Here is an 18,787-nt window from a genome sequence, read left to right as displayed (position 1 = left end):
CCTACAACACTATGTTTGAGGTGCACAACATAGTAATTCATTATTTCTATACAATATAAAATGATCACCGCAACAAATCTAGGTACCATCTGTCACTGTTCAAAGGTATTACAATATTATTCACTTGATTCCTCATGTTGTACGTGTCATCTCTATGACTCATTTATTTTGTAACTGGTAGTTCGTACCTCTTAATCTCCCTCATTGGTCTCACTCATCCTCCTGTCCCCTTGAGGTTTGTTTTTAACTGAAATATAGTTGACTTACAACATTGTGTTAGTTTCACGTGTACGGCAGAGTAGTTCAGTTATACGTGTGTGTTGTGTATATTCTTTTTCAGATTCTATTGCATTATAGTTATTGCAAGATATTGAATACAGTTCCTTGTGCTATAGAGTAGGTCCTTGTTGTTTACCTATTTTATATATAGTAGTGTGTATCTGTTAATCCCAAACTGCTAATTTTCCCTCCCCCCAACTTTGGTAACCATAAATTTGTTTCCTGTGTCTGTGAGTCTATTTCTGTTTTGTAAATAAGCTCATTTGTATCACCTTTTAAGACTCCATACAGAAGTAATGTCATATGGTATTTGTCTTTCTCTGTCTGATTTACCTCACTTACTGTGATAATCTTTAGGCCCATCCATGTTGCTGCAAATGGCACAATTGTTTTTATTACTATTTTATGGCTGAGTAATATTCCATTGTGTGTGTGTGTGTGTGTATACATATATACACACACACACGTATATGTATACACACCACATCTTCTTTATCCTTTCATCTGTTGATGGACACTTAGGTTTCTTACATGTCTTGGTTATTGTAAATAGTGCTGCTATGAACATTGGGGTGCATGTGTCTTTTCAAATTAAAGTTTCCATCTTTTCTGGATACATGCCCAGGAGTGCGATAACTCTATGTTTAGTTTTTTAAGAACCTCCATACTGTTCTGCATACCCTTGCATTTAAGTTGTTTAAAGGAGTGGTTCCAGAGACCTGGATTTTTTTTTTAACATCTTTATTGGAGTATAATTGCTTTACAATGGTGTGTTAGTTTCTGCTGTATAACAAAGTGAATCACAGCTATATGTATGTATAGCTGAATAACAGCTATACATATACATATATCCACATATCCCGTCCCTCCTGAGTCTCCCTCCCACCCTGCCTATCCCACCCCTCTAGGAGGTCACAAAGCAGAGAGTTGATCTCCCTGTGCTATGCAGCTGCTTCCCACTAGCTATCTATTTTACATTTGGTAGTGTATATATGTCCATGCCACTCTCTTACTTCATCCCAGCTTCCCCTTCCCCCTCCCCGTGTCCTCAAGTCCATTCTCTACGTCTGCGTCTTTATTCCTGTCCTGCCCCTAGGTTCTTCAGAACCATTTTTTTTAGGTTCCGTATATATGTGTTAGCGTACGGTATTTGTTTTTATCTTTCTGACTTACTTCACTCTGTATGACAGACTCTAGGGCCATCCACCTCACTACAAATAACTCAATTTCATTTCTTTTTATGGCTGAGTAATATTCCATTGTATATATGTGCCACATCTTCTTTATCCATTCATCTGTTGATGGACACTTAGGTCGCTTCCATGTTCTGGCTATTGTAAATAGAGCTGCAATGAACATTGTGGTACATGACTCTTTTTGAATTATGGTTTTATCAGGGTATGTGCCCAGTAGTGGGATTTCTGGGTCATATGGTAGTTCTATTTCTAGTTTTTTAAGGAACCTCCATACCATTCTCCATAGTGACTGTATCAATTTACATTCCCACCAACAGTGCAAGAGGGTTCACTTTTCTCCACACCCTCTCCAGCATTTATTGTTTGTAGATTTTTTGATGATGGCCATTCTGACTGGTGTGAGGTGATACCTCATTGTAGCTTTTTTTGTGTTTTCTTGTTTGTTTTGTTTGGTTTTTTTTTGCAGTACGCAGGCCTCTCACTGTTGTGGCCTCTCCCGTTGCGGAGCACAGGCTTCAGACGCGCAGGCCCAGCGGCCATGGCTCACGGGCCCAGCTGCTCCGCGGCATGTGGGATCCTCCCGGACCGGGGCACGAACCCTCGTCCCCTGCATCAGCAGGCAGACTCTCAACCACTGCGCCACCAGGGAAGCCCCTCATTGTAGCTTTGATTTGCATTTCTCTAATGATTAGTGATGTTGAGCATCCTTTCATGTGTTTGTTGGCAATCTGTATATCTTCTTTGGAGAAATGTCTATTTAGGTCTTCTGCCCATTTTTGGATTATGTTATTTGGTTTTTTTTGATATTGAGCTGCATGAGCTGCTTGTAAATTTTGGAGGTTAATCCTTTGTCAGTTGCTTCATTTGCAAATATTTTCTCCCATTCTGAGGGTTGTCTTTTTGTCTTGTTTGTAGTTTCCTTTGCTGTGCAAAAGCTTTTAAGTTTCATTAGGTCCCATTTGTTTATTTTTGTTTTTTTTTTCATTTCTCTAGGAGATGGGAGAGACCTGGATTTTAGGTTCAGTTCTCTTAGCAGTTCTGTGTGAACCCTGGTGACCATCTAACCTCACTAGGTTGTCTGTAGAACAGACTGATTGAACTTGATGGCTTCTTCGTTCTCTTCCATCCCTAAATTGTTCCTTAAATGTGGTGCAACTGAAAGAGCACAGGGTGAGGCAGGAGGCCTGGCTCTGATCTGTCACTTATTAGTTGAGGCCTTGGTTAAGTCACATAACTTCTCTGAACCTTAGATCCTTTATGTCTTAAAGGGCAGTAATATCGGACCTAACTGCCTTACGAGGTTGCTGTGAGAATCAGATGAAATAATAGTAAATGAGAGGCACCCTGAAAAATTGTAAAGCAAATGTTAATGCGAAATACTACAGTTGCTCTAAGTTATTACATAGTGGTCTCATTTACATATTTAAGCTATTTGGCTAATGGGAATATAGTTTATTGACTAAGAAATTCCTGACATAAATGTACTCATGTTTCTGTTTGTAAATACTTATACTGTGTTAAATGTTAGTAAAATGTTTTTCCAAAATAATGTACTGGTGACTTTTTGTATTGTTAGGGATTTATTTTGTTCTTGGCTTTGGTAGACAATACTTTCTGATTATTTTTCTGGGCTGATGATAAAGACATTTAGTTCATAATGGATGTGCACTGGAATTTTGTAAGTAATTGGAATCTCAAAACTAAGGTTACAATCCAATAAAATTTTTGTAAGGTAATCAGTTTTCAGATAGTTTACTGTCCTGTAAAACTGAAGATTTCTACCCTTAGCTAAACCATTTTCTATGATTATCTGGCCTCAACTATACTCATAACTCCAAGGATATAGTCTAGACTAAATGTACCACCAGTAATTCGGTAATCCCAAAAGAGAGTCAACCCAGTATTTGAAAAAGTATCAAACAATCCTATTGTCTTCAGTGGTACAGCAGAAGCCCTCTCAAGATGACCTGCGTGTAGTCTAGGGACAGATAGGACAGTGCTGGCTCATCCTGGAGGGTCTGGAGCTGCAACTCCTGGGGCATCTACAAGCATGAAATCTCAGCGAAGTTTGTATTTCTTCTCAGAAGCTCATGGACACTAGTGGCGTGCTCATGGCAACTTTTGGTTCTATCTGGTGTTATGTCTGTATTTGTTTTAATATGAAAGCAGCATTTTAAATTATTCACAAGTAAAATTAATATTCCAGGAAGGTGTCACCTCTGTATCTTCTTGGGTTACACGTAGCTCCCCCCCCATTTGAAAAGCTACAAATATATGCCATGTTTGCTTTGTACAAATCAAACAAAATAGTCGATCTTTTTTTTTAGATCTTTCAGCACATAGACAAAAATAGGATTTGAATTCCCAAAGCATAAAATTTCTAATCTGATTCTTAGGCGTTGAGCCAGGGTTCCTCCGATATCCAGTTAATATTGTTAATGTCCCTTCAAGCTCTTGTATATGAGACTCTGCCTTAATCTTGTGGAATTATAACCACCATGATTTCATACCCTTTGAACTTTCAGCTTTCAGAGAAGGGGAAACCGTATGTAGATATCCAGGGTTTAACTGCCTCGACCATGGAAATCCTGTTGGACTTTGTGTACACAGAGACCGTGCACGTGACGGTGGAGAATGTCCAGGAACTGCTCCCTGCAGCCTGCCTGCTTCAGCTGAAAGGTACAGATGCTAAAGTTGTTCGTGCCACAGTGACCCTGGAGATGTTTAAAACTTGTGATGTAAACTTAATCGTGAAAATTAAGGAGACAGACTGTGGCCCTCATGTTTACTGCCCATGGCACAGAAGTTGAGATTTCAATTGCAGTATAAAGTAGCCTCCAAATGTGAGTCTTTGGCTCTTTGGAAGAGAGCATTTACTTTGTGTTTTTAAAAAAGTGGAGGAGGGGATAATAGATGCCTTTCCTTCCATGTATGTGCACAGCAGTCCTGCAGGGAAACACAGAAAACTGATACGTGTCGTTGCCTCCGTGAAAGGGAACTAGATGGCCAGGTGGGTAGGGAGGCTAGGGGGACTATTCATATAAATCCTCTGTACCTTTAATTTGTTGAATCATTTAAATTATCTATTAAAAATTTAAATTGACACACAAAAATGAAAGTGTAAAATTTTCACAGGATTGGAGATGATCCCCCTTCCAGTTCCCAACCTGTCTGTCCTAACCTCCAGTTGTTTCTGTTATTTTCAGTTTTTGATACATGATTGAAACAGTGTGAAGTTTTTGCATTAGTGCACAGCTCTAACATTAATTTTATACTCTGAGCTTTTCAGTTAGACAAATATGAGATTGTTATCCATATCTCCTATTTTTCCTTCACCGGAGTCTTTTAGTAAGTTTTCATGTGGAGTAGAAATTAGGTACACTATGCTAAATTAAGTTGATTTTATAGCTTGATTCCCAGGAGTTTTATAGGCATGTTTGTTTAATTGTGGCGGTGTCCATAGAAGCAATTCTTCTTGCCGTACTTGTTCTAATGCAACAGCAGACGTTTGTAAAGTCCTTGCAGAAGGCCACACGGCACATAAGACAAAAATAGGATTTGAATTTCCAAAGCATAAAATTTCTAACCTGATTCTTAGGTGTTGAGCCAGGGTTCCTCTGATACAACGTGATGTTGTGACCCAAGAATATAGGCCCATCCACCTGGCCGAGTGTCCTCAAGGACTCACTGTTTTTGTCTGTCCTAGGTGTGAAGCAAGCCTGCTGTGAGTTCTTGGAAAGCCAGCTGGACCCTTCTAACTGCCTGGGTATCAGGGACTTTGCGGAAACTCACAACTGTGTTGATCTGATGCAAGCAGCTGAGGTTTTTAGCCAGAAGCATTTTCCTGAAGTGGTGCAGCATGAAGAATTCATTCTTCTCAGTCAAGGAGAGGTGGAAAAGCTCATCAAGTGTGATGAGATCCAGGTACAGACTTGGCTTGGCATTAGCTATCTTCAGGACTGGGCCAGAAGACCAGAAAGCAAGGTGGAGTTGTTGCACTTCTGTAGCAGGGTCCATATTCAGCTCTGAGGTTTCATTAAATGTCCCTGAAATTGCATGCCAAACGTATTTGCCTATTTATGGAAGGGAGTTCGCTACCTCCCTCAATGAAATTTGTGATCCCAGCGGTGAAGAATCACTACTAAACAGTGTGGAATAAGCATTTTAAAGCATTTACCAAGAATGTCTTCCTGTATAGCCGTCGCCATGCCAGGTGCTGGGGAGCCAAGAGTGCGTAAGAGACAGTCTTGTTTCCAGAGAATTCACAGTGTAGTAGTGGCGACAAACAGGAAGACAAAAATGATGACTGAGTGTCAGGAGAATAATGAGCCTGTTCAAGGGGAGGAAATTCCATAGAGGAAAGAAGAAAACCTTCTGGATTTAAACGGGATCGTAAAGGGAACAGGTCAGAAAGGACGGGGCAGCAGGTAGGAGATGGCGAGCCAGAGGCAGCTCATCAGCGCCCGTGGGAGGAGAGGGCCCTGCGGACCGGGCATTGAAGCGGTAGGGTCCTGCCTCCGTGTGCCCAGCGCCCAGAGACGCAACCCAGCAGGGAGCGAGCCTTCGTCCTCCGCTGAGCGGAGCGGGGGGGCTGCGTGTGCATCTGTCGTTGGGCTGGGAGCTGCAGTGAGTGCAGCGGGGGCTGTGCGTGTCGCCGCAGCCAGGCATTCCTCTCCAGGGCTCCAGCCCTCTGGTTAGGAGCTTCTGGAAGACACGTAGCAGAGCCAAGTGCTGGGGAGGAGTCCACCTGTTGGGTTTGTTTTCCCCAGTGAGGAGACATTCGATTCTCTAAGGAGGCAAAGAGTTCCTTTATTGTTTTTTCCTCTCTCATTCTCCTGAGATAATGATGAGAAACGACTTGAAACGTTTACTTATTTATTTATTTGGCTGCGCCGGGGCTTAGTTGCGGCATGCAGGCTCTATCTAGTTCCCTGACCAGGGATCGAACCCGGGTCCCTACGTTGGGAGCACAGTCTTAACCGCTGGGCTGCCAGGGAAGTCCGGCATTTGTAAATCTTGTTCAATTCTCAGAACTGTGTCCCATTTTTCAGAGGAGGAAACTGGCGCTGTGATTAGTCACCACCCTCACACAGCTGGGAGGGGCAGGACTTGCCCCACCCATCTGCATCCACAGTCTGCTCTCTTCACCAGAGCTGTCAGCTGTGTTTCTATTTGACCAGATCTGCAAGTAGTCACAGCAATCATTTATTTTAGAACAGTGGAGACTGGGGGATAAAACCAGATGGAACAGGGAGGGCAAACAACTGACCTCTGAAGAAGCCGGGATGAACTCTTTTGTACGGTCTTCCTTAAGTGTCCAGCGAGACTGGCCTTTGCTTTTTTTCAGCAAATGACATTTTTTCTCTTTTCATATACCAGCCAGAAGCAGGAACCAGATGTCTGGCCCCGGGGCTAACGCTTCCTTTGGACCATGTAAAACAATAGTACTTGAAACAATGGAGGCAGCGTGTCACGTTGTTTAAAACAACACGGGCTTCAGGGTCACACTGGGGTTTGGGCTTGGCTGTGTGAGGCGTGTCCCCTAACCCCTGACCTGCAGATCCCTCTCCCATAAAATGTAGATAATAGTCGTACTTACTACGTAGGGCTGTTCTGAGCATTAAATAAGAATGTCAGTGCCTGATACATAAACAAAGGCTCTGGGAAAATTTATTATGGAGTCTGTTTTCTCCATAGTGAAGCATTAGTATTGGGGGTTTTTCTTCCCAGTTTAGCAATTCTAGTTTATTCTGTACTCAGTAAGATCCAGGATCTCTGCTCATGATTGAAAAACCCCATTTTAAATGGATATATCTAATTTAAACCTAGAATGTGTCAGAGTCTAGCACGCAGCTGTTCAGAACTATCAGCCTGTCATCCTTGCCTTTAACCAAAGTTTATTTAAAAAATCATGACCACCCTTCTGCACCCTCACCTGCATGTAATCCGTGAGTAGGCTGGGTTAGTTTGACCTCCCATAAATTTGGTTACACAGATTCTGTCATCAGTGTCGTAGTCCAAGCATCATCACCTTTTGCCTGATGGATCAGAGTAGCCTCTAACTGACCTCTCAGCTCTTAGCCCTTCTAAAACGCCCTCCCGTGGCTCTCGGAGTAATCTTTACCAGACATCAGTGTGGCCCAACACTGGCCTACTTGAAGCCTGTTAACGGTTTAGAGTGAAGTCCAGTCTCCTGATGCTCTGTTTACTTCTCCAGCTTGATCTTTTTCGTCCCCTCCCTCATTCATTCTGCCACACCAGCCTCTGTCATTTCCCAGGCTGTCCAATAGAAAGTTCTGTGAAGGTGGAAAGGACCTGTGTCTGTGCTGTCCAGTTCACTGGCCACTAGCTACACGTGGCTGTTGAGCACTTGAAATGTGGCCAGTGTGACTGAGAAGCTGAATTTTTTTTTTTTTTGCCACGTTCATTGCTATTAAGGATAGACTTTGGGGGTTTTGGGGGGTATTTTAGCCGCACCTCATGGCTTTCGGGATCTTAGTTCCCCGACCAGGGATCGAACCTGTGCTCCCTGCAATAGAAGCATGGAGTCATAACCACTGGACCGCCAGGGAATTCCAGAAGCTGAATTTTTAATTTTACTTCATTTTAATTAATGTAGATGTAAATAGCACACGTGGCTCATGGCTACTGTGTTGGACAGTGCAGTTGTAGGGCTTTTCCAAGTGCTTTCTGTCTGCCCCGAGGCTAACTGCTACTCTTCCATCAGGTTTAAACCTATTGCTCCTGCAGGGAGGCATTCCCTGTCCCGTCAGCCTAAATGAAGAAATCTCGTGTTATTCTATCTCATAGCCCCTGTACTTTTCCTATGTGGTACATAATGACAGAATGGGATTGTTCGTTTTTCTGATTTAACAATTATCTCCCCACTTAAGAGGAAGGTTCATGTCTGATTTGTTCACCGTTGTATAATTACCCTCCACAATTCCTGGCACTAGTAGGTGTTTGGTAAATCCATCAAATGAATGAACATTCTGAAACATTTTCTGTATTTTCAGTTCTTGAGAGAAGTCCACAGAGTGATGTCTTTGTCTGGGCACTGTCACACTCTGAAAGTTATCTCAGAACAGACACACTCCAGGGGCTGATGGAGGGACACAGGCCTAGTCCTCAGGTGTCAGTCTCGGGGAGGTACTAGGTGTTACTGTACCTTGTGCTTGTCCAGGGACATGTGTAATGTAGGTTTTCTAGGGTGTGTCTTATCCAGTCTGTCATATGTAGCTTAGACCTAAGTTCACCAAATGATTAATTATATGTGTCATCTCAAATAGCACGGTGCCTAATACAGAGTAGTTGCTCAAATACTAACTGACGGTGCTTTGAAGACCCTGCACTCTTTACGATGCCGTAAGGGAAGTTCCTGCTCACAGCCTTGGCTGAGGGGTCCGAGAGTGAGCATGGAGGTCCTTAGACAACACCTATGAATATAAGTTATTTTAGGAGCCAGTTTCGGGGGCCTCCCTGGTGGTGCAGTGGTTAAGAATCCGGCTGCCAATGCAGGCGACACAGGTTCAACCCCTGGTCTGGGAAGATCCCACATGCCGCGGAGCAGCTAATCCCATGCGCCACAACTACTGAGCCTGCGCTCTAGGTCCCACGAGCCACAACTGCTGAGCCCGCGTGCCACAACAACTGAAGCCCGTGTGCCTAGAGCCCGTGCTCTGCAACAAGAGAAGCCACCGCGATGAGAAGCCCATGCACCACAACGAAGCCTAGCCCCCCGCTCGCCACAACTAGAGAAAGCCCGCGTGCAGCAACAAAGACCCAACACAGCCAAAAATAAAAATTAAATTAAATTAAAAAAAGAGCCAGTTTCAAATAGGGCAGCAGATTTCCCCTTCCCCTGCTGAAGTTTCAGAAATGACCATAAAAAAATTCAGGAATGGGGAAAATTCTGAATTAAAAGCCAATTTGTGACTGATGGTCTATTAGGTACTCTCTCTCTTAGGTTTTTTTCACCGAATCTGACTATAACTCTCTTCATGATATCAGCAAGTTGTGTCTGAAACGATTGTTTTCCCAAGAGCCTACTTATTTCTGGGAGATGGGAAATAACGGTGGCAGGAATGGGGCGGGAAGGGAAAGGAAGCGAGGTTAGAGCAGCCCCACCATGTGGTCACGCACTCGCAGGTGGATTCTGAAGAGCCGGTCTTCGAGGCCGTCATCAACTGGGTGAAGCACGCCAGGGAGGGGCGGGAAGAGTCTCTGCCAGACCTGCTGCAGTACGTCCGTATGCCCCTGCTGACGCCCAGGTACATCACGGATGTCATAGATGCCGAGGTGAGCCACACAGGACCCAGGGCTGTGGGCGTCTCTTGCAGCTTCGTGTTGTGAACTCAGAACTGGTCACCTCAGAGGAGGCACGAGTGTCCTGGGAAGCATGTCCCAGGGGACCTGGGACGGGGAGTCTGCAGGCGCTCACTTGGCCGGTCAGTCTCCTGGCAGAAATGAAAGTCTATGGCTTAATTTAATTTTGTGCTTTGCTTTTTCATTTTACGTGCTCCTCAGTGTTTTGCATAAGCAACATTGGGTGATAAATTTTGTCCCCTTCTCTGTTAAACAGAAATTGTTCCAAATTGCCTTGGAAAAGATGCTTTGCTTACCTAGTCTCTATTTTTGACTGCTGGTGAGGTCAGCATGAAAGGAGTTTGATGCATTTATTGGGTTGGCCAAAAGGTTCCTTCAGTTTTTAAGTAAAAATAAAAGACACATTTTTCATTTTCACCAAGAACTTTATTGAAAGACGTATTCACTGTTTTGTTCCACTACCTTCTGCCGTTTTTCAGGCAACTTCATAATTCCATCTTCCCAAAACTTTTTATCTTTTTGAGCAAAGAACTGTTCCAGGTGCATTTTACAGTATTCCAGGGAATTGGAATTTTTTCCATTAAGAGAATTTTGTAAAGACCAAAATAAGTGGAGATCCGAAGATACAATGTCTGGCAGGTGAATCAGAACTTCCCAGCCAAGATGTAACAGTTTTTGCCTGGTCATCAAAGAAAAATGCAGCTTTGCGTTATCCTGATGGAAGATTATGTGTTTTCTGTTGACTAATTCTGGATGCTTTTCGTCAAGTGCTGCTTTCAGTTGGTCTAACTGGGAGCAGTACTTGTTGAAATTAATTTCGTTTTCCAGAAGGAGCTCATCATAGAGGACTCCCTTCCAATCCCACCATATACACAACATCACCCTCTTTGGAAGAAGACCGGCCTTTGGTGTGGTTGGTTGGTGGTTCATTTCGCTTGCCCCACGATCTCTTCCCCATTGTTGTACACTATCCACTTTTCATCATCCGTCACAATTTAAAAACGGAACATTTTTGTTACCTTTCAGTAGAGAATCGCGGTAATACGGTCAAGAAGGTTTTTTTCCACTTAATACTAAACCCAGACATCAAAGCAATTAACATAACCAAGCTGGTGCAAATGATTTTCAGTGCTTGATTTGGATATTTTGAGTACGTCGGCTACCTCCCTCATGGTATAACGTTGATTTTCTCAATGAATGTCTCGATTTGATCACTATCAACTGGTCTCTCAGACCATGGAGCATCGTCCAGTGAGAAATCTCCAGCACGAAACTTCGCAAACCACTTTTGACACATTTGATTAGTCACAGCACCTTCTCCATACACTACACAAATCTTTTTCTGCGTTTCAGTTGCGTTTTTAACCTTTCTTGAAATAATAAAGCATAATATGCCAAGAATGTTGCTTTTTTTCTTCCATCTTCAGTATTAAAATGGCTACAGAAAAATTCACCAATTTTTTTTTTTTTTTTTTTTTTTTCTTGCGCTATGCGGGCCTCTCACTGTCGCGGCCTCTCCCATTTGCGGAGCACAGGCTCCGGACGCGCAGGCCCAGCGGCCATGGCCCACGGGCCCAGCCGCTCCGCGGCACGCGGGATCCTCCCAAAACGGGGCACGAACCCGCGTCCCCTGCATCGGCAGGCGGACTCTCAAGCACTGCGCCACCAGGGAAGCCCAAATTCACCAATTTTGATAAGTGTTTTTTAATGCACGCTATGACAGCTGTCACAATACAATCTAAAAATATTGTTTCGAATGAAGTTAAAGTCAGCTAAGTGCTACTAGAGCCAGCTTAGGAGAAAACCGAACGAACTTTTTGGTCAACCCGATAATATCAACTTGGATCCTATCGTGTTTGTTTATAAGTGTTTCTCCAGCCTGAGATCTCGGTGGTGCGTTTTCTGACCTTCACCATGAGCATTACCTGGACGCTACCCTGGGGGCCGCTGATTTGTAATGTGTAGGTGAGGCCCAGACAGGCGGCGCATGTGCTCCTGCTTCTGGCCCAACCCTGGTCTCTTTGGAAGTTAATTACAGACACAGCTTTGCAGTCGTTCACATTAGAAAAGATGCCGGTGCTTAGTGTCACATCTCAAATTCTTTGCCTCCTGTTTGTAATTTCTTCCTTATAGTCCACTCACATACCCCTCACATACCTTTGAATCATGTAACGTCTATTCAAAAAATCTTTTTTTAATCATTCCGGGAACCCGTAGCATAATTATTACCAGCAGCCCTCCTGGAACCACAGGGCTTTGGAAACAGGTTTTCTGTGTTAAGAATTTAATTCTTTATATGTGCCATTTATGCTTTTATTAGAGGTGGTCCTGTAGCTCACTCTCCTACCTGCTGTATTTCAGCCTTTCATCCGCTGTAGTTTACAGTGCAGGGACCTCGTTGATGAAGCAAAGAAGTTTCATCTGAGGCCTGAGCTGCGCAGTCAGATGCAGGGACCCAGGACAAGGGCGCGTCTAGGTAAGCTGGCATCTTATATTAATTGTGTCAACTTGTACAAGTCCCTTTACCACCCTGAGCTTTCTTTCCTATAAATGAAGGATATCTTCCCTTCTGTTTCACATAACTGTTTGGAGGATTACATGAGATAAAATGTGTGAAAGCACTTCATAAATTGTCAAGTATTATGCAACATAAGTTACCACTGTTATTTCAGTATATTTGGAGCCTGTGAATTAGAAATATCTCAAATGCCATGTAGTGAGTAAGTGGTCTGCTTCCCCCACCTCTGCCCTTCTCCACGTGAAAAGAGGAAGGGGAAGCAGCAGTGTGGTGAACTGCAGAGGAGTCCAGGGTGGTCAGAGGCAATGGCATGCAGTGGTCAAGGGCCTGGACTCAAGCCAGACTGTGGGTTGGGTGCAGGTCCCCGTTTACCACTTGCCAGGTGTTCGGCAGGAAACTCAGCCTCTCTGTGTCAGTTGCCTCATCTGTAAAATGGGGGCCATCATAGCTCCTCCCTTGAAGGTTGTCGTGAAGAGCAAGTGAAAGGCTGAGAACGGCTCTCGGCACATGTGAGTGCTGTGCATGGAGGCTGTCATGTCAGCAGACAGACCTGGGTTCAGATCCCAGCCCAGCCAGTGACTGGCTGGTCGTGAGCCTGGGCAGGGTGTCCACTTGTCTGAGCCGACGCTTCCGCCTCTGAAATGAGGACGCTAATGTCTTATCACACTGGTTGTTGTGGAGGCCCAATGACATCACGCATGTAAGATGCCTGACATTGCAGCTGGCACGTAATCTGTGCTCACATGTTACGTCACTTCCATTTCACTGTCCCAGGATCCTTGATACTGTATGTAATAGCATTTCATAGGTTATAAATTACTCTGTGTATATGGGGTGGTATCTTGTTTTTATCACTTCCTATTTTTGCACTTATCTGACTGTGGTCTCATGTTTGCTAAGGTGTTAATTGATAATTAAGCCTTTCATTGATAGATTTAAGTAGAATGATGATTTATCTCATTTTTTTTGAAGATGTTGGGGTTTATTGAAGATGTAGGAGTTTATTAATTTATTTTTTTATTTGTTTTTGCTGTGTTGGGTCTTCGTTTCTGTGCGAGGGCTTTCTCTAGTTGTGGCAAGCGGGGGCCACTCTTCCTCGCGGTGCGCGGGCCTCTCTCGTTGCGGAGCACAGGCTCCAGATGCGCAGGCTCAGTAGTTGTGGCTCACGGGCCCAGTTGCTCCGCGGCATGTGGGATCTTCCCAGACCAGGGCTCGAACCCGTGTCCCCTGCATTAGCAGGCAGACTCTCAACCACTGCGCCACCAGGGAAGCCCCTATCTCATTTTTTAATGGCATAAGTAGTACATATCTGTAGAAGTTTAAGAAATACAGAGAAGCAAAAAATAAATAAATGAGTCATCCATAATTCCACCACCCAGAGACACTACTTTTTGTTATTGTTGTTTTTAAAGGGATACTGTTCTGTTAATTCCTGGGAGATGACGAAATGTGATCTGTATCGCTTGTTATATACAGAGATATGTAATCCACACAAGATAAATGGAAAAAATACAAAAGGAAATTTTTTTAAAAGATTGAAGGGCTAAGTGAAAAATCATGAAAGTATTAGAAGAAATTATACGAAAATTATTTGTATAACTTCTGGGTGGGAGCCTTTTTTTTCTATTTTTAATTGTGGTAAAATATACATAACATAAAATTTACCATCTTCTCCATTTTAAGTGTACAGATCAGCGTGTTAAATACATTCACACGGTTGTACAACCCGTATCCAGAACTCTTCTCATCTTACAAAACTGAGATTCTGTATCCATGAGAGAGCAACCTCCCTTCTCTCTACTCCCCTTTTTTAACTAAAATAGAAAAACCTAGAACTCTTCAAGGGTACTTGACTGCATCAGTATTTTGGGGGGTTTTGTTTTTTTAAAATTGATGGCAAAAGACATAAAGTCAAAAGACAGGGACTGGGAGAAAATATACTCAATATGTATGACCAAAGGTTAACATTTCTACTGTAAAAAGAACCCATATGTATCAACAAGAAAAAGAGCGGTGACCCCACAGAAGGCTGCACGGGAGGCGCACAGGTAGCACACAGAGGAGGACGTGTGAGGGAACACCGTGCGCTTAAAAGATGCTCCACTAGGAGGTCTGGAGCCACAGATTAGAACAGGGTAGTCACTGGAGTTTAAAACAGGCACACCCTGTGTGTCCCACCTCCGGGAATCTGTACCGTAGAAACAGCGTGTCAGTACAGAAATAAGCACATATGAGGAAAGACATACGCATAAGAACGTTTACCATAAATTGCTAATATCCAGAAAAAAATGAATACAACCTGAATGCCAAGTAAAGGGGGATTAATGGTTGACTGAATTATAGCACAGCTGTACCATGGAATGTCACGAAACTGTTAAAAGCATTGAGTCAGATACACGTAAGATTAATTGTGTACGCTGAGTGGGGGAAAAGAAGGAAGCAAAACCTCCTACATACGTGTGTTTCCCTGAGCATAAACAAACGATATGTATACAGGATAAACACTAAACCTTTAATCAAGTGAGATTGCGGGGGAATATTAACTACTAGTGTTTTGTTTCTATACCTCCGTGTTATTACCATAAGCTGACAGAGAAGATAACAAATATATATTCTGTAAGTAGCAGGTGAGCCGGTGATGTAGAGGAAAGAATCTGGCACTAGGAGGTAAGACATTTCGCTTACTTTGATGTTTTCCTCCCGGTTCTGTTAGTCTGCTAACGTGCTGTTTGAACTTGGACAAGCCCTTCAGCTTCTCTGGATTACCATTTCTTCTTCGGCATATGAAAGGAGTTAAATTCAGCCACTAGAGTTCTTTCCAATACAGAAGATGTGTTTCTTTCTTGTAGAGCCAGAAGTGTCCCAACCAGTACATAATTGCTTGTTAAATTGAACTAAGTCCAATAAAAATTTGTGTGAACCACCAAACCCAGAAGGTTCTTTAGAGTGCGTTTCCTGCTTTTCTTTGAACAGGCAGCAGAAAGCTCCTACTTGCTCAGAGAACTTGCTTATTGTCCTGACCTTGAGGGATTAGAATATGATTCTACATGCCCTCATAGTTTTGAGGTCATTTTTTCAGAAGTTCTAGGAAGGAAGTAATGAAACTAGATTCCCTACTAGATTCTTAATTTAGCATCTCCACGTTAGTACCTTAGAAGTAAATTGTTCCAGCCATCCTGTCCTCTGCCCGTCTCTATTCATAGAGGTTGCTAAGTCAGTTACCAGGATGATGGCTCTTTGCATACAGCATAAGGAAATTAAATATACAGCTGAGGAAAAATAGCATGCCACATAATGTGTGGGGATTTTGTTTTAATTGTTAATCTTACGCATTACTCTCTCATAAAAGATGTAATAGAAATTGTAGTTCCTACTTTGTCACTGGCTTCTTTTCTGAGCACGTGGAAATGTCGGTCCCTGAACCTGTTCTTAGCCGTCCTACAGCCTGTCTGCACTTTCCTCCAACAAAACACCCCAGCGCACACACGTTCCCCTCCTCCCTCCCAAAAAAATAGTGACTGGCACTGTCCGGAGGCCTCGGTGTGAGTAATGTGCCTGTGCCGTTTCACACTGCTCTTACCAGGTGTTTTAGACACATTTTCCTCATCATAAAGATACAAATCTAACTTGGCAAGTGCCCCATTCCTTGGCAGAGAACAAACAGGCTTCCTTCTGGTCAGCCCTTCCCCTGGCTCTTTCTCACATTAGTTAGTCTGCTGGAGTAGTGGTCCCAGCTGAGGGTCCAAAGACAGTGAAACCCTAGGAGTTCCTCTGAGGGAGGAAGACTTTCTAGGCACAGAGCAATAGACGAAGTTGCAAAAGAAAAGGCCTTGACCTTGTTCTTGACCAAATAAAAATCATATACAACATTGTAAGACAAATCAGGAAAATAAATCTGCTGCAGCCACAGCAAAAGGTTAAAGTCGTTTGCATGCAAACAGCTCATAAAAATGCACGCATTGAGTGTACGGCTCATAGAAGCGGAGTCCTGCTGGATATAAGGGGCGAGATTCAGCCGAAGCAGTTATGAAGTCTTAGCGGTGCTAAGGCAAGAGTTAAAACAATAAAGACAACTTTTTGCCTACCAAAGTATCAAAGAATAAAAAGACAATACCAGTGCTACAGAGAGTAGAATGGATTGGCGCCTTTAGAGTGTTGGTGGGAATGGAATTTGTTTCAACCTCAGCATCTTATAACATAGATCCAAAGACTTCTTTAAGGTCCATGTTCTTCACTAGGCAGCCCTCCCATTACTGTGTTAAGAAAATGACTGGGAAAAGTTTCATATTCAAGGATGTTTACATAGGATTATATGTGATGATTTATAACCCCAAATCATGAACTCCTGAAATGCCTAAGAATATTAAAATCACATATTAAAGGATTTTGTTAATATCTTGAGAAAATGAAGTAAAAACAGGACGCACTACAATATCGTCCCATTTATGTTTTATAAATATTTAGAAACAAAGCTGGAAGGAAATAATCTTATGTTTTGCTGTGTCTTTGTATTGTGGAATTATAACTAAATTTTTCATAACACTTTCTTTTTAAGCTTTTTAACAGTGAAAATGTATTTTATATATTATATGTTTTATAATCCCAAGACATAATATTCTTAAATCTTTTTAACCAAAGAGTGGGTAACGTGTGAGTGAGGATGACAGTCATACTAGCCCTTGAGTTATTTTTTAAACTTTTTAAAAGAAAATCATTTTTGTGCTAGAAAAAGCTACACAGGCTAAACAGACATCAGAATTGACTAAAATTACATGTTTTCAGTGTTAAAACACTGGCCCTCTCGTCCTTACCAAAAGCTCTGTTGGCACTGACATGAACTCCGGCTGCAGTGGGGAAGTTAACCACTTAAACTCACGTGGCAGGCAGTCTTTCAAAACACAGGATCTTTCAGGGAAAGTAATGAAAAGAGGCCTTCCTTGCAGAGAGGTTCGGACACCCCAGCCTCTAGTGGTCTAGGAGCCCCAGGGTTCAGAGCCATAAGTCGCTGAGCGACTCACGCTGACACCCTGCCCACGTTCCTCTGTGGATGCAGGTTACCAGGACGTTTACTGAGAAGCCTGGAGCCAACGGGAGCGCTATTGGTCCTCCAGATTTTGAAATTAAAGCTGAAAATCAATGGTATTTTTTTTAATGTGCGAAGCATAGAAAATCCCCTCGGTTGTTGTGGGTGCTTTCGGGACTCATCACTGTCTCACCTCCTCTGCTCAAGTCAGAGGGGGAGAAAGGGGCAGATGGCGGGGAAGTGCTGCCAACGCAGGCCCTGGCCTGCCCCAGCTTGGAGGGATTTCAGAAATAAAATCTGCATCATACAAAAGGGCCCTTTGTTCAAATGCTTTGTTTTCTAAAAGGAGATGGCTGCTCACCTTGGAGAAGGGGCCACGTACTTTATTCGGCAAGTTCACAGACAGGTGCCCTCTCAGAGGGGGAGGTTAAAGTCCGTCCTTTATGTGTGGGTTTAAGAAAAATTTCAAACATGTATAAAAACAGAATAATATAAGGATTTCCCCCATACCTATTGTCCAGTTTCAACAATTATCAACTCGTAGCCTACATATTTTGAAGCAAATCCCAGACAGGATAAAATTCCATCCATATATATTATGCTTTTGTGTGTATCTCTAAAAGATAAGAAACACACAGCCAAGTATTTATCTTCATCAGATATCAAGTACACACACACACATCCTCAGTTTTCCTATAACTGATTTTTCTTTGTTTTTTACACTTCAGTTGCTCCAATCAGGATCCAGACAAGGCCCACACATTGCACTGAGTTCATAGCACTCTTTCTCGTCTCTTTTATTTTATTTTGAAACTATTTTTTTCCACATATTTTTTGTTGGGCTTTATTTATTTATTTTTGGCTGCGTTGGGTCTTCGTTGCTGCGCGTGAGCGTTCTCTGGTTGCGGCAAGCTGGGGCTAGTCTTTGTTGTGGTGCGTGGGCTTCTCGTTGCGGTGCGTGGGCTTCTCGTTGCGATGGCTTCTCTTGTTGCGGAGCCCGTGCTCTAGGCGCACAGGCTTCAATAGTTGGGGCGTATGGGCTCAATAGTTGTGGCTCGCAGGCTCAGTAGTTGTGGCGCATGGGCTTAGTTGCTCCGTAGCATGTGGATCTTCCTGGACCAGGGATTGAACCCATGTCCCCTGCATTGGCAGGCAGATTCTTAACCACTGCGCCACCAGGCAAGTCCTCTTTAGTCTCTTTTAATCCATAGTTTTTTCCCTCCTGCTTTGGTTTTCCTTTGCAATTTATCTGTTAAAGAAACCTGTAGAATTTCCCACAGTCTAGATTTTGTTGACTGCATCCAAGTAGTCTCATTTAACACATTCTTCTGTCCCCTATATTTCCTGTAAACTGGTGGTTAGACTAGACGCTTGATAAGATTCAAGATTCAGCCTCAATTTTTCGGCGAGAATGCTTCGTAAGTGATGGTGGCGTGCTTCCTGCTG

General features: G+C 43.1%; 1 protein-coding gene across 1 annotated transcript in view; it reads left to right on the top strand.

The window, feature by feature from the left end:
• Window positions 1-18,787, top strand: part of KLHL12 (kelch like family member 12) — a 28,054-nt gene that overhangs the window by 4,844 nt on the left and 4,423 nt on the right. Inside the window, exons 3-6 of the mRNA XM_007456159.1 lie at window positions 4,001-4,154; window positions 5,182-5,399; window positions 9,624-9,773; window positions 12,162-12,276. Coding sequence (XP_007456221.1) covers window positions 4,001-4,154; window positions 5,182-5,399; window positions 9,624-9,773; window positions 12,162-12,276 — 637 coding nt within the window. The remainder of the gene's footprint in view (window positions 1-4,000; window positions 4,155-5,181; window positions 5,400-9,623; window positions 9,774-12,161; window positions 12,277-18,787) is intronic.

Source organism: Lipotes vexillifer, unplaced genomic scaffold, assembly GCF_000442215.2.
Source record: "Lipotes vexillifer unplaced genomic scaffold, Lipotes_vexillifer_v1.1 scaffold1201, whole genome shotgun sequence".
NCBI lineage: Eukaryota > Metazoa > Chordata > Mammalia > Artiodactyla > Lipotidae > Lipotes > Lipotes vexillifer.
Note: the sequence above shows the minus strand (reverse complement) of the source record. Positions and strands in the feature narration are given on the sequence as shown.